Here is a 13,619-nt window from a genome sequence, read left to right on the forward strand (position 1 = left end):
GGCAGAGCAACAACAACAAAGTAAGAAATAATAAAGTTCACATAAATTGGGTTTAACGTGGCTGATCAAGTATAAGAACGTGAGAAAAGCTGCAGGTCTTCCGCAGTTTTTTCGACACGAGAATGAGGATATCTGCCAAAGTTACGGCTGTGGAAGGGAGGCCACGCTCATATTTGCCAAGAGAGGGAAGAACGTAAAGCTCTCCGGGCCGTGAGGAATCAGTACGTCTTTTAATTTATTCTTGCCCTAGTGGCGCGGGAAGAGGAAGAGAAAGACAAGCCAAGCATTACCCATGACGAAAGCAGGACAAGCCGGGCCAGGCCGAGGCGCGGGCACCTCCGCAGCGCCCCCTCCCCGTATCTCTCCTGCGCTGCTCCGGGATTCGGCCTCGGCCTGACTCCGAGGCTGGCGGGCTCCTCCTCCTCTCGTGTCTGTGGCGCTCGCTTCTCTCGTCCCCCCTCCCCATCTTCTGCCGGGAGGATCAAGATGGACGGGATGCGACGCCGTCTGGCGATGGACTAAGCGGGTGGGGGGAAGGGCGCCACAAAGCTGAGGCGGCGCTAGCGGCGCCTGAGGGAGAAGTCCGGGGCGCCGCGGGGAGCGAGTCGTTCGGCCGGCGCAGAGGAAACAGAAACCTGCGGGCCTCGCGGCGGCCTCGCCTAAGCCGCCTCGCCGGGTCACCCTACGAGGCCTGCCGCTTGCAGTGAACGCGAGTGCCCCGGCGTGCCCGGGTAGGAGACGTGGAGAGAGTTGGGTTCGTGAGGCGATTCTAGGACGGCGCTGCCGGTGGTGGGTCGGATGCCTGCGCTGCGTGGTGGAGGGAGAACGGGGGAAGCGGAGCGGGGGGGAAGTGTAGATAGGGGCCACGCAAAGCCCAGGCGCGGCGATGGTCGGTAGGCCCGGAAAAACTAGGATTTGGGGACGGGAGGGGAGCGAGTGCTTTCGCCTGTCGGGCCCAGAGTGACGTCCGGCCCGCCCGCAAGTGGGGGGTATTGTTGGGCCTGCTTCTGGCTTGGCCTGCCAGGAGGAGAGGCAAGCAGGTGGCCCTGTGGGGCTTGTCGGGGCTACTCAGACCCCGTACTTTAGGGCCTTACCGGTGAGCGAGTTCGGGCCGGTTATCGCTGTTTCCGCCCTTTGTGATTAAGAGAGAGAGTATCTATTTTTGTGGCGGATGAAGACGCGCAGAAGTCCGTTTAAAAACACACACCAGCCAGCCGCGGCTGTGTTCCCAGCGTTGGCTGTATTTGATCTTGTTATAGAGGGTCGGCAAGTGCTTAGATGAACCTGCGAAGCTACGTTATGATCAGGTCATCGGCCCATGGAGTTCAGTGCTCGGACGGGCAGCGGCCCTCCGGGGTCGTGAGTCCTTCGCAGACCTGCTACCTAAGATCCTTTTAACTGGAGGAACCAGGGATTGAGCGTGGGGGCCCTCCGCATGCGAAGCATGTGCTCCGCCGCAATACTGGGGGCCCTTCCCCCACGTTTATAACCGTGTGGGAGAGTATGTCAAACGTATCCCTTGGATGTGTGTTTGAATTGCATTTATGAAAGAAAGGTTGGAGTGAATTTCTTGTGGAGTGTGCATGCAAGCATAGTGGTGGCCTTTGGAAACCATTTAGTATCATGGAAGTTATTATAGTTTGTGGAAATATATATGTTTAATATAGGCTAGTTCCTTGGGTTGTTGTCTAGAGGTTTTTTTAAAAAAAAAACTGCAGGAAGCAGTGTTGGTTTACTGTGGTCTCAAGCACACTTAGTTGGTAGTAAGTTTCATTGGAATCAGCGAGACAGATTTCTAATATATATTTTTTATGATAGGGTTTTATTTTATGCTATGGGGTTTGGTATATTAGCTTTTTTTCTGGAGCTCCTTCTTCTATGCTGTTAGTGATGTTAGCTTTTTAATCACTAACTGATCACAAGTAAACCCAACAGCCAGACTTTGCCCAGCAAGCAGTTGTTTAAAGATTATATTGAAACAGCAACAGAATCAAGCTTACAAAATTAGATAATTATTTGTACATTAAAGCATTATGGCTACAGTCCTATACAAACCAGGGAATAAGTCCCATTAAACTCAGTAGGTTTACTTCTGAACAGACATATCAAGGATTGTGCTGTAAGATGCCAGTTGAGTGAAGAAACCATTTGGGCTCCTGATATACAAACTAATCCAAGGAACTTCCAGGTGGGAAACATTTCAAACATCACTTGTTTCAGTTCCACCTTCTGGTGGGAATGTGGGAGATGGCCTTCTCGGTGGCTGACCCAAGGCTCTGGAACTCCCTTCCTAGGGAGGTGAGAGTGGCACCCTCCTTGATATGCTTTCGCAGGCATGTAAAAACTTTTTTTTTCCAGCAGGCCTTTGGGGATAGCTAGTATTGACCTGTGAGAATATGTCAGATAGATAATATGGTTATATTTCTTGTCTTTTAACATTTTGATATTTTATACAATTTTAATATTATTGATATTTTAATTATATTAACTTTTGTATACTTCTATTTATAGGTTTTAACTGTACAAACTTTAATGTTGTAAAGCTGTCTTGAGTCTTAGTATTGGGGAGAAGCCAGGATATAAATATAATAATAATAATTTATTATCATAATCAGTTTATTTTTATACCAATTTTTCATAATTGTGCTCAAAGTGGCTTAATAGATTAGAAATGAGAAAAAAAATTAAAGCATGCTACTAGTACAATATAATATGAACATTACATTAATAAAAATTAATATCAATGGCATATTAAAACATTTCAAGGTCAATTAAGCAAAAAACTAATAGTAATAATTAGATACAATTTTAAACAAATTTCACAACACTATCAATATTAGCTTTAATAGGTTTCAGAGATGAACAGCTATCAGCTCTAAAGGGACACGGCCATAGGATATCTAGTTCTGGGACCCGACCTTGGAGCCCACACTCCGAGGTCAGTTCCTGGAGAACTAACATTCTTCCCCTTCTGCACTGCCTCGCAGGCAGGCAGTGCAGAACAGCCCTCCGCTCCGAAGAGGAGCACGGGTGGCCAAAACGGGGTGTTCCGGGCCAGGGAATGCGGAAATGCTGGTACGACAGATCCTGTGTGTTGTCCGGCAGCCTCCTCTCCCGCTTCGCCTTCCCATGGCTAGATAGCCGAAATCGGCTGTCTAGCCGCAAATGCAGGGCAGGAGAAGCACGGAGGGAATGATCCCCTCCATGCTTCTCCTGCCCTGCATTGGATAGGCAGTCGCCTAGAGTCCAGAGGCGGCCACCTATCCCCATAGGATTGTGCCCTAAAATACCATAAATGAATCAGTCAAGTCTCCAGCAGCAGGAATAAAATAAACAAAGTAAAAAAATAAAAATAAAAATGTAAGGATGCATTTTAATAAACACAACAAACAAGTAGCATGCAAAATTCATCTGCTAACTTCTTGTGCACCCTAGAAGGCTTACATAGACTGCCTGGTGTGGCAGACAGCAGTCTACAGAACTGAATACTGCTAGTCCAGACTGGAGACATAAAAGTATTAGACTGCAATCCTAAACACACTTACTAAGAAGTAAACCCCTCTGAATGCAGTAGGGCTTACTTCTGAGTAAACATGAATTCGCTTGGATTGCAGGTGTGCCATAGTCCAAAAGAGTAATTAAACATAGGAAGCTGCCTTATACTGAGTCAGACCATTAGTCCATCTAGCGCAGTATTGTCGACACTGACTGGCAGCCGCTCTCCAGGGTTTCAGGCAGGAATTTTCCAGTCCTTCCTGGAGATCCCGAGGATCAAATCTGGGACCTTCCGCATGCAAAGCATATGTGCTCTACTACTGAGCTATGGCCCTTCCCCTTGGTCCTTTGAGCCAGAACAGTGCAGCCACCGACTTCTTCATTGAGAGACCTATCAATTCTAGCAATCCTTTGTATTTCAAATGGACAATGTATTATGAGTTGCGTTTGTTGCTGTTTTAATTTATCTTGACACAATCTGAGTTGTTAAAAAGCAAAATTGGTCAGTTTTTCTGTTTCTTTAAATTATGACTGAAGAGTTAAATATTTAAAACTGTGTTAGCAATATTTCTTATGGCAGCAGGAAGAGTTCCTTCTGAGGCTTTAGGATTTTAATTCAAGTGTGGTCAGTATGCTTGAATATTTGTACTGGGTCATTATTTTAGTAGTTTACAACCTAACATTGCAAATGAAGACACCACAAATTCTTTAACAGATGTTCCAGCTCTAAGAAAACTAGATTTAAGAAGAGGATTTTAGTTATTGAAACACTAGTGTTCTGTCTTGTCTTTCCACCCCACTGTTTGCCTTATATACATGGCATAATTGCATGATACTGTACGATTAAATAAATACACAGGATTAGATACGAGGACTGATGTACTATTTTAATGATGTAGCTTGTGGCATTTTGCTGGTGTTGCCCTAGTCTGTTAGAACTGCTGAATTTGGTGCTGTCTTGTTATCATCAACATAGAAGTTGTATGCACAGATGGAGTTGGATTTGGATCCTTCATTCTGCTAGCAGAAGGATACTCCTTGCAAAATGGGACTTAAGCATTCTCTCCCCTTTCCTGCTGTCTCCCCCTCAATCTGCTCTGGAATGGCCCCCAGCGTTCCAGAGCAGATTTAGAGGGTAGTGGGGGTGGGTAGGAGGGGATGCAGAAGTTCTATTCCAGAAGCTGTGTCCTTCTGCTGGTGGAATGAAGGATCTAGATTCAACCGCTGTTATATAGTAAAGATAACATTTTCTTAAGCACCATGCTCCCTCTATTTCCAATTCTTAGGCACCAGCATAATTGCTATATCACTGGGGGTGATAAGGCATTTGGTATTTTTAGATCCCCCACAAAAGTCTTTTAACTTTCCAAGCTTACTTGTCAGCAAAATCTTTACCACCTGAATATTGTTCCAATAACATTACATATATGTTGCCCCCAGAGGTAATAGCAAGAGGGATATTTAATGCAGGTTTCTATGTGTTATAGAGGCAAATAGAGGGCTGAAATTGTGTCAGCAATTTCTTGTGAAATTTCAAAGACAAGGGGAGGGCTCAGGAGAAATTCTGTTGGTTGGGAATGGCACTTCCATACTCTCTAGCTTTTCCCCCTTTCCTATGATCAGCAGAAGCAAAATAAAATTAACACATATTTTTCTAGATCAACAAATACTTTTCTTGGTATCCAGTTGGTGTCCTTCCGCTGATGGAGGGCATCTGCCGGCAGCATGGGGAAGGAGATGATTTTTTTGGCAACTTCCTCCTGCTCCCTTCAACTCTGCACTGGACAGTTGGAGGATCTTTTGGAACAGCGTAGAAGGTGGCATGAAGAACTGTGGGCGGAAGAGGAAAATTGCCTCCCTGGCCGCTGGTGGATGATGCCTTAAAAATGCCAGCATTTTTAATTTGCATAATATATACAAGTTGCAACATTTTGTTTACTTTGGTACACAGTTATTTAGTGCAGAGTATATACAGCCCTAGTAATAAGTATATAAAGTATGTTGTGACAAAACTGGGAAAGATAAATAGATAAGCTAACTACGTGCCCCTTGATGGATTGCTGTTTCTTTTCAGGTGAAGATTGCAAAAACCTCGGATCTTCTTAGAGTGGAAGACTTATTGTGTTGAAGTTATTTTGACCGGATTTTATATTTTAAAAAATTGGTTACTTTTTAATTTAAGAAAAGGCAACTCTTTAAAATCATGGCAGATGTGGATCCAGACACGTTGCTCGAGTGGCTGCAGATGGGCCAAGGAGATGAAAGAGACATGCAACTTATAGCACTGGAGCAGTTATGTATGCTGCTTTTGATGTCAGACAATGTGGATCGATGCTTTGAAACGTAAGTAAACTTTCATTTTGATGATGCTGAACAGTTTGAGAGAGCCCATAACCAGAACATGTTCTAGGCAGACCACCTATCATATGAATTACACTGGCACTGAGATCACTGCTTGCAATCCATTGACACCAGCGGTGATCCATAGCAGGGGTCAAAAAGAGCAGCGGTAATTCATTCTGGTTGTACTGTAAGGTAGCAGGGTTCAGGAGTGTTTCTACTGGAGGCAGCTGGAGTAATTTCCTTAGGAGCATGCTGCTTTTAGCTTGTACTCAAATCCTCTGGTATAACAAAAGGACTTGCGTTACAGCTTTCACTGCACTTTGTATAGATCAATAGGGAAAAAGGTGATAATTAAATGTAGTACCAAATATAAGAGGAGCAAAAACTAGGAAAGTTTCTTTAAAAAATCCCACTTTTCCTTTCAAGCTCTGCAAAATATTGCTTCAAGGTATTTAAGATTGGGTTTTCAGAACACTTACTAACTTAGTAGAGCCTTACTTGCTGAAAGCAGAGCTATGCCTTGACTAACCAGGAGTTGCCAAATGGTGCAATTGTTAGCAGAAATATATTTATTTGCAAATTTTGGAAATGATAGGTCACTGTGGACCAATTTCTGGTGTATAGAGTTTCTATATCCTAAGTTTTAAAGTTTTAAAACATGATTATGTACTAGACATAAAAACTGAATCATCTTTAACTTTTAAGATCTCTAAATTGTGTCCATTTCTGTGTAAGATAGTTATTATGTGTGATGCCTTTAACTGCTGATACATGGAGGGAGGAATCTTATGTGGATCAACGGTTGCCTCCAACCCCAGGGGCGACTGCCTATCCAGTGCAGGGCAGGAGGAGTGGTGAGGAGCACATCTCCTCCTCGTTCCCCCACCCTGCTTTCGCAGCAAGACAGCCGGTTTCGGAGCAGTGGCTGGACAACATACAGGATGTGTCGTACCAGCATTTCCAACCTCCTCAGCCTGCCCCAGAGCGTGGGCTCCAAGGTCAGTTCCCAGGAACCGACCTATCCTATGGCTGTCTAGCCTCTGAGTAGTGGCCACAGGATTGCGCCCTAAGAGGAAACTGAAGATTTAATAGGTCCCTTCAGTCTGTCAGTCTAATGGGGGTTGTTTTTCCTTCAGGAGCTAGTAAGAACAGTTTTATTAGAGCAATATTGCTTCAAAAGTTTTTGTTCTGAACAGTAAACTGGTTTTTATTATGGGTTAGCAAAGCTTCCCAGTTTTAATGAAATACATCTGCCAAAAGTAAGTAAATTCTTTGTTGTCAGTGGAGAGCTTAAGAAATCAACAACTTTTGGGGGAAATCGCAATATGAATGCCTTACCTGTTCTTTACAAAGAAGAGCCTTTATGTCTGTATTAGTTCCAGCACCATATTTTACATAAAGTTAAGAGAAGCAAAACACTTTCCCCATTAAAAGTATATTATTATGACTGAGAGCCCAAGAAACCACCAACCTTAAGGGGGAAAATAGCAAAATGTACACTATAGACTATGCGCTTTGGACTTTAATGTAATTAAATTCATTGAAATCCAAGTATTTTGGTTTATAGATTGGTCTGTAAAACTGCTTATTCATGGAAAGCATTTACAGGCAATAAAATGATGTTCATTTTAGTCATTCTGATCTGTTAATAGTAGTTGACATTAGTCACCTTTCAGTGGCAGTGATTCAGGGAGGCTGATTATTAGTCATAGATCTGTACAAGAACAATAATACTTGAGAGTTTAAAATGCTGTTTATATATTGATATAGCTGATTTCAGCCATGATAATTTTACAGAAAGTGGTCCAATTTAATTAGAGCACCTTGCATAATATGTATGTTAAAAGTACTGCATGCTTATAAGTTATGCTGTGAAGTGTTATCATACTTAACAAAAAGAAGGAACTGATGTTATTTGTACACCAACTACTTCATGAGAAGGTGCAAGTTTTATGAGGATCACTCACTAGTACAGTGTTGGCAGACTTTTAACTGTTCCTGAGTTAATATTACATTTTTTCCTAATTAAGGTTTATTTAGCATTAATCAATGATTACAGAGAGTCCAGGCAGCCTTGGGATAGGCAACTAAATATTAAGGGGGTCTTGGAATTCTTTAGAGTTTGAATTCTAAAGTCAGTGTAGTCATATACAGTCCTCCTATGTAAATCCTTTAATGTAAACAGGATTATTTCATGTTATTGAAAACCTGTATTATCGCACATAATGCTAATCCATGTTTTATTTAACCCATGGTTTGTTGCCCTACTTAGGGCTTGTCTGACAGATGATTGAACAAACAGTGGTTTGTTTTCTCAATCCCATGGTTGTTAGTTTCCCTCTTCCTTTACCCACTCCCTCCCTAAAACCCAAATGCCTTTGCAGTGCTGTAGTACTGGCATGTAGAGCAGCTGTGAGATTTTTTTTTTACCACTCTTGCCTGCTGCCACTGTAGCCTGGTGGAACAACCCATGCTTCTGGATCACATGTAATGACAACCCATGTTTTAAATTTAGAGTTCACAATCAACAACAAACTGTGGGTTTTCTTTCTGGCCTGCTCAAGGTTAACAAACCATGGTTTGTTAGTGTGTCTGGGTTCATACATCATGACAACATCATGACCCAGAATTCAATAACCCATGTGTTTACACTAAACCATGGTTTATTTATCTATGAACCAAGTAAATAGTTGCATGCTTTCAGAAGGCAAAAGGGTTATTTAACTCCCTCGCCCTGTGTGAAAAAAATTCCCTGCCCACCAAAACCACTATGATCTTAGGCCAAATAGGAGCACTCTGGGAGCCATAAACTTGACTAGTTCAGAAGATGTAGACCTAATATGGATCACGTTTAACTTGTGGGCCATGCTGCCACCTATTTTGCAATGCACAGGAAAGTTAGTTCAGAGTTATTTAATACTGTGGTGACTGTAGGGGGTAGCCCTGCAGTTTCATAGTCCGTTACTTGGCGTGTCATGCTTTACGGTGCTACTGCTGTAGACAAGCTCTGCTTTTTTAATGTTCCAGAGCAGTCCCGCTGCATCCTTGCACGTTTTTCCGCCTGTAGGTTCTTGGAATCTAGCAAGTTTCACTTGTCTGATCTGTCCTTATGATAACAAGTAAAAATATGATCAGATTAAGGGAAAATGGCAATAAAAACAGAGTTGAATGTTGACAGTGATTTAAAATCTATCTCTCATAACTTCTCAAACTGAGCATTCTATCTGGCTGGTGGGGAACACAGTGGAGTTTTCTGTTGTGGAGCTCCCTGCCCTGGTAGGTTCAATTACCTCCCAACTCTACCAATGTTCTGCCATCACGTTAAGATGCTTCTTTTCCAGTAAGCTTTTGGTTTATCTACCATGTAGTATTTCCTTTTCAGTTTTAGTCTTTGCTCCAGTCCTGTTTTTTATTGCTGCTTCTGTATTTTATGGTGTGTGTGTTTTTAATTAATAGTGATTTTTTTAGTGTGCGTGTTGTAAGCTGTCTTGAGTGCCTCCTTTTGACAGAGGTGGAAAGGCAAGGAACAAATGCCAAATAAATAACATCTGTAAGCAGTACAAATAAGAACATGCATATTTGGACAAAGGAAACTAACATAAATGCCTTGCTGGATCAAACAAGGCCCATTTTGTCTAGCATCCTCTTTCCAGTGGTGGCCAATCAGGTGTCTCATAGAGGCCCACAAGCAAGACCTGAAGACAGGTATTCTGTCTAAACAGGGAGGTTCCATATAGTTATAATTTAGCTAGTAATTGATTATTGTCTTCTTTTAAAGTCATCTAAACTGGTGACTGTCATCACCATATCTTGTGATAGTGAGTTCTATAAGGGGTAATATGAAGAAGTATTTTCATATGACCATTGCAAATCTATTAGCAATCAATTTTACTGGTTAAGCCTATCTTCTAGCATTACGTGAGAGACATTTTCTTCTTTCTCTCCACACCATTCATCACTCTTGAGTCCCTTCTTATTCTAAGATAAAACATTTTAGAAAATACTTTATACTTGGGAAGGCGCTGTAACCAAAATGATTACCTTTTTTCCTGTTCTTTTTCTGGCTGCCCCATATTTTAAAAAGTACTCTAAATGTGTCCTGTGATGGTTTTTAAATTATAAAATTTCACATAAAAGTCTTGAATATTTTAAAAACAAAACAAGGTTTTGCTTTGTCATTGGTCTTTAGTTTCATAGTATCAAAGTAAAATATAGGTGCAGCCTCAGTTACACTTGCAGTAATTCCCTGTTCAAATATAGTGTCCCTTGTAATAATGTCCCATTCCCATGCAATTGAATATTACCTATAAAAAAAACCAGTTTGTGTATAACCAGGTTGAGACAATTAGATAACTTAAAACTTCTCATGATAATGTTTTCTTAAATCCTGTTTATGATGAGTAAATTGAGATCTGTGTTGCGGGTACCTGCGAGACCAACTGTGATTTCAGTGGTTTGTATTCTCAGATGAATACTTACTTAAATTTGTTTAAACATTATAATGCCTTATTTCCTTTTTATAAACTCTGTTCCATTCATCTTTGAACATTTAGCTTTTACCTGTAAAATATGTTAAAGTTTTAACCACAGAGTTAGAATTTATAATTGAGATTATGCAGAACCACCGTTATTCAATTCTCATAGTAAAATTATGTTTGCCTATATGCTTGGTTATTTGTAAACTTTGCATCTGTTTCAATTTTCCTGTGTGTTAAAACTATTATGATACTGGATTCACATATTTCGTAAATACAAGCTCCATTTTATTTAGTTTACTTTGTTTTGTTTTATTGTGTTGGGTAATATTTGATTTTCTATTTGTGTGTGTGTAAAATATGTTCCTTCCTAAAAGTATAATAAAATATGTGAAGGGAAATGTAGGAACTACCAAGAGAAACATGTGGATAAGTATTAGTGTGTTATCAGAATTAATGACTAGGATGCTGGAAACCTAAAATACCATTACAATTGTGCTATGAGTTCAAATCCATGTCTTATTGGGACACTTGCAACTGGGATGTTTATAGAAAACAAAACTTTGGCAATATCTGTGCTGAAGCAATCTGGCTAGTATTCTAAACTAGGCAATTTTTTTTAATTGCTCTGGCCATTGGCCATGGCAGTATAAAATCACACACAGATGTATTTGCACTAATATAGAAAACTCAGGCATATCCTGCACCTTTCTGTATACGTATTATTTTGAGAATTTTTCCTTGTTAATAAAAATCTCAAGAACAATTCCAAAATGTTTGGTTTAAGTGTCTAAAGCTATGTTAAGGGGAACATAAATAGTGGTTGAAACATTCAAACAGGACTAACCACCATGTTTAATTTTTCAAAAGGTGTGTAAATAGTAAACTGTGACAATATAAACAAAGTTAGAGATTGTGCAATGGAATGTGAATCTTACCAATTAAATTACATTGTTGACATAAATATATCTTAAAGTCCATTCCCTTTTTTATTTTTCTTACTTTTTCCAGCCTATTTTTTGTTAACTTCCTTGCTTCTGTAGTGGTGGGAGTGGAAGAAGCTAAATGCAAGAGAAGTTGATGTTACCCCTTCCTTTACACTATATTCCTGTCACATATTGTAATGCATGCCTCTCCATCTCTGGAGTTAAGTTCCTGTCCCATGAGCCCCAGGTTGCAATGGGAAAAAACAAAAAACCCTTACTGATTGTAAGGTCAATCAGTGGATGTTGAGGCCTGATGGACATAGTCAAGTCACACTATTGAAAAGCGACTGACTTAGTAAATGCTGCTGCTGCTCAGTTTTGGATCTAAATTTTGGATGGGATTTTCAAATTGTGCTCTTTCCTTTCTTCCTCCCTGACTTTGATTGTAAGTTCCGGGGGGGGCTTACATGTTTTGCCTTTAGGGTATTTTTTCATAAATGGGAAGATGGGACATAAGTTTGTTAACCTAAACACATTTTGCTTTCATTACTATGTAAAATGCTGTTTACACTGATGGCACCATATACATAAATACCGTTTAAATTTCTGCAGTTTCAAAATGTTGATGTTTATCCAGGATGAATAAAACTTTCAGTGGTTTAGGGCCACTTCTCATGATCTGTGCAATAAACCATTTCATGTGTACTAGCTCTCCCAGGACAATTGGTTCCCCTGTGTGGTGTGTCTCCAGGCAGCTTGTGAACATTCTGGGTTATGGCTTATGGCAGATTATATGGTGTGGCCCGTCCAAATTGTGAGCCAGCCTACACAGGAATCACTATGTGGAGAAGCTGCCCTATGGAGGAGGTTACAAGCAGTCCTTCTATGAAACATTTGTTGTGTGAAACAACTCTTAGAATGACAGTGTTAGTGAAATGTTTTGCTGGTTAATTTCATCTCTCTTTCTAAATATGATGGCTCTTCCCTTAATACAACATTGCACTACTAATTGGGGTAATTGTTTTGTATCTATTTGAATTGTAATGTGTCTACGCAAAGAAGCCTCCATTTCATTACAAAATGTAAAGCATTTATCATCTTAATTAACTTAATTTTTAAAGTTCTACCTAACTTTAAAGAGAAGCTTTGGACAAAGAGTTTCGAGTAAGGGTGTAGTAGAAAATATAGCTGTTCTGTCCACAGGGAGCTCAGTAAAGGAGAAATAATTTCAAAAAATCACCATCTGATTATGGAGGATAATACAGAAACAAATAGTTGGAACTTCATGTATCGTAATGAGTAATCTGTTCAGTGTTCTACCGGTCTAGAAAGGAATGCTTAGAACTAGAATTTTGTGTCTCTGTTTGTGGATATTGGCTTGGATACAAGGCTGTTTGTGTTAGGAACCACCACCCCCAACCCATTTCCAGAGATTCCCTCTTTCTCCTTCAGTCCCCTGCGTCACATACTATTCTGGTCCAGAGGGTCTTCCAACTCTCAGGAGCATTTTGGGGGGGGGGGGAGGACAGGGAAAGTGTTCTGTTCACAGAACAGAAATTAAAATTCAAGCCATTATCTGTAATCCTCGGAACACAATTTATAATCCACTCATTTAGTCTAGATGTTAATCTAGGACATGTAGATATGAGAAATAATATACTGTGGAAAATGAATACACTAATGATAAGTATTCTTTGTCTTGTTGCAGATGCCCCCCTCGTACATTTTTGCCAGCACTGTGCAAAATTTTTCTTGATGAAAGTGCTCCTGACAATGTATTAGAGGTAACAGCCCGTGCCATAACTTATTATTTGGACGTATCAGCAGAATGCACCCGACGGATTGTGGGAGTAGATGGTGCTATTAAAGCACTTTGTAATCGTTTAGTAGTTGTTGAACTTAACAACAGAACTAGCAGAGACTTGGCTGAGCAGTGTGTAAAGGTATGTTGTATGTATTTTCTTTGTTACAAAATGGAAAGCTTCTTGAAGAGAAACTATGTTTGCAGTAGTGGTATACTTAAAACACTGGGATTTAGTTGCTTTAAATGTTGAATTTTTGACAAAAAAGTAAAACGTCTGCAAAATCATATATATCCCCAGACAGCCTGAAGTACTGTAGATGTTTTAGCATACAAACTGTCTTGCAAAACAGAATATGCTAAGAATGACCGAAGGCCTCAAGCATCTTCACATATGACACTTTTTCCTCATAGGAATAATATCAATATAAGGAAAAACAGCATACACAGTCAGTTGTTATGTAAAGTCCCAGTTCTTAAGGAAACAAGCAATGATGTCCAGGGTTTGTGCTGCGTAGCAAGAACATTGTGCATGAATTAGCAGGAGGAGTTGTGTGATAGAAGTGGATGCAGGTGGAG

General features: G+C 40.6%; 1 protein-coding gene across 10 annotated transcripts in view; it reads left to right on the forward strand.

Annotated features, from left to right (window-relative positions):
* Window positions 1-318: 318 nt before the first annotated feature.
* The window catches only part of HECTD1 (HECT domain E3 ubiquitin protein ligase 1), an 83,269-nt gene continuing 69,968 nt past the window's right edge, over window positions 319-13,619 (forward strand). For 6 of the 10 annotated variants that reach the window (XM_084844009.1, XM_084844027.1, XM_084844077.1 and 3 more), the window contains exons 1-3: window positions 476-731; window positions 5,570-5,838; window positions 12,948-13,182. In XM_084844009.1, the coding sequence (XP_084700135.1) occupies window positions 5,699-5,838; window positions 12,948-13,182 (375 nt within the window). In that variant the 5' untranslated portion in view covers window positions 476-731; window positions 5,570-5,698. Of the gene's footprint in view, window positions 790-5,569; window positions 5,839-12,947; window positions 13,183-13,619 lie in introns of all 10 variants that reach the window. The other 4 variants (XM_084844033.1, XM_084844068.1, XM_084844041.1 and 1 more) reach the window with 3 other exon arrangements.

Source organism: Heloderma suspectum, chromosome 1, assembly GCF_057233095.1.
Source record: "Heloderma suspectum isolate Gila_16-S chromosome 1, 16-S_ref, whole genome shotgun sequence".
Classification (NCBI taxonomy): Eukaryota; Metazoa; Chordata; class Lepidosauria; order Squamata; family Helodermatidae; genus Heloderma; species Heloderma suspectum.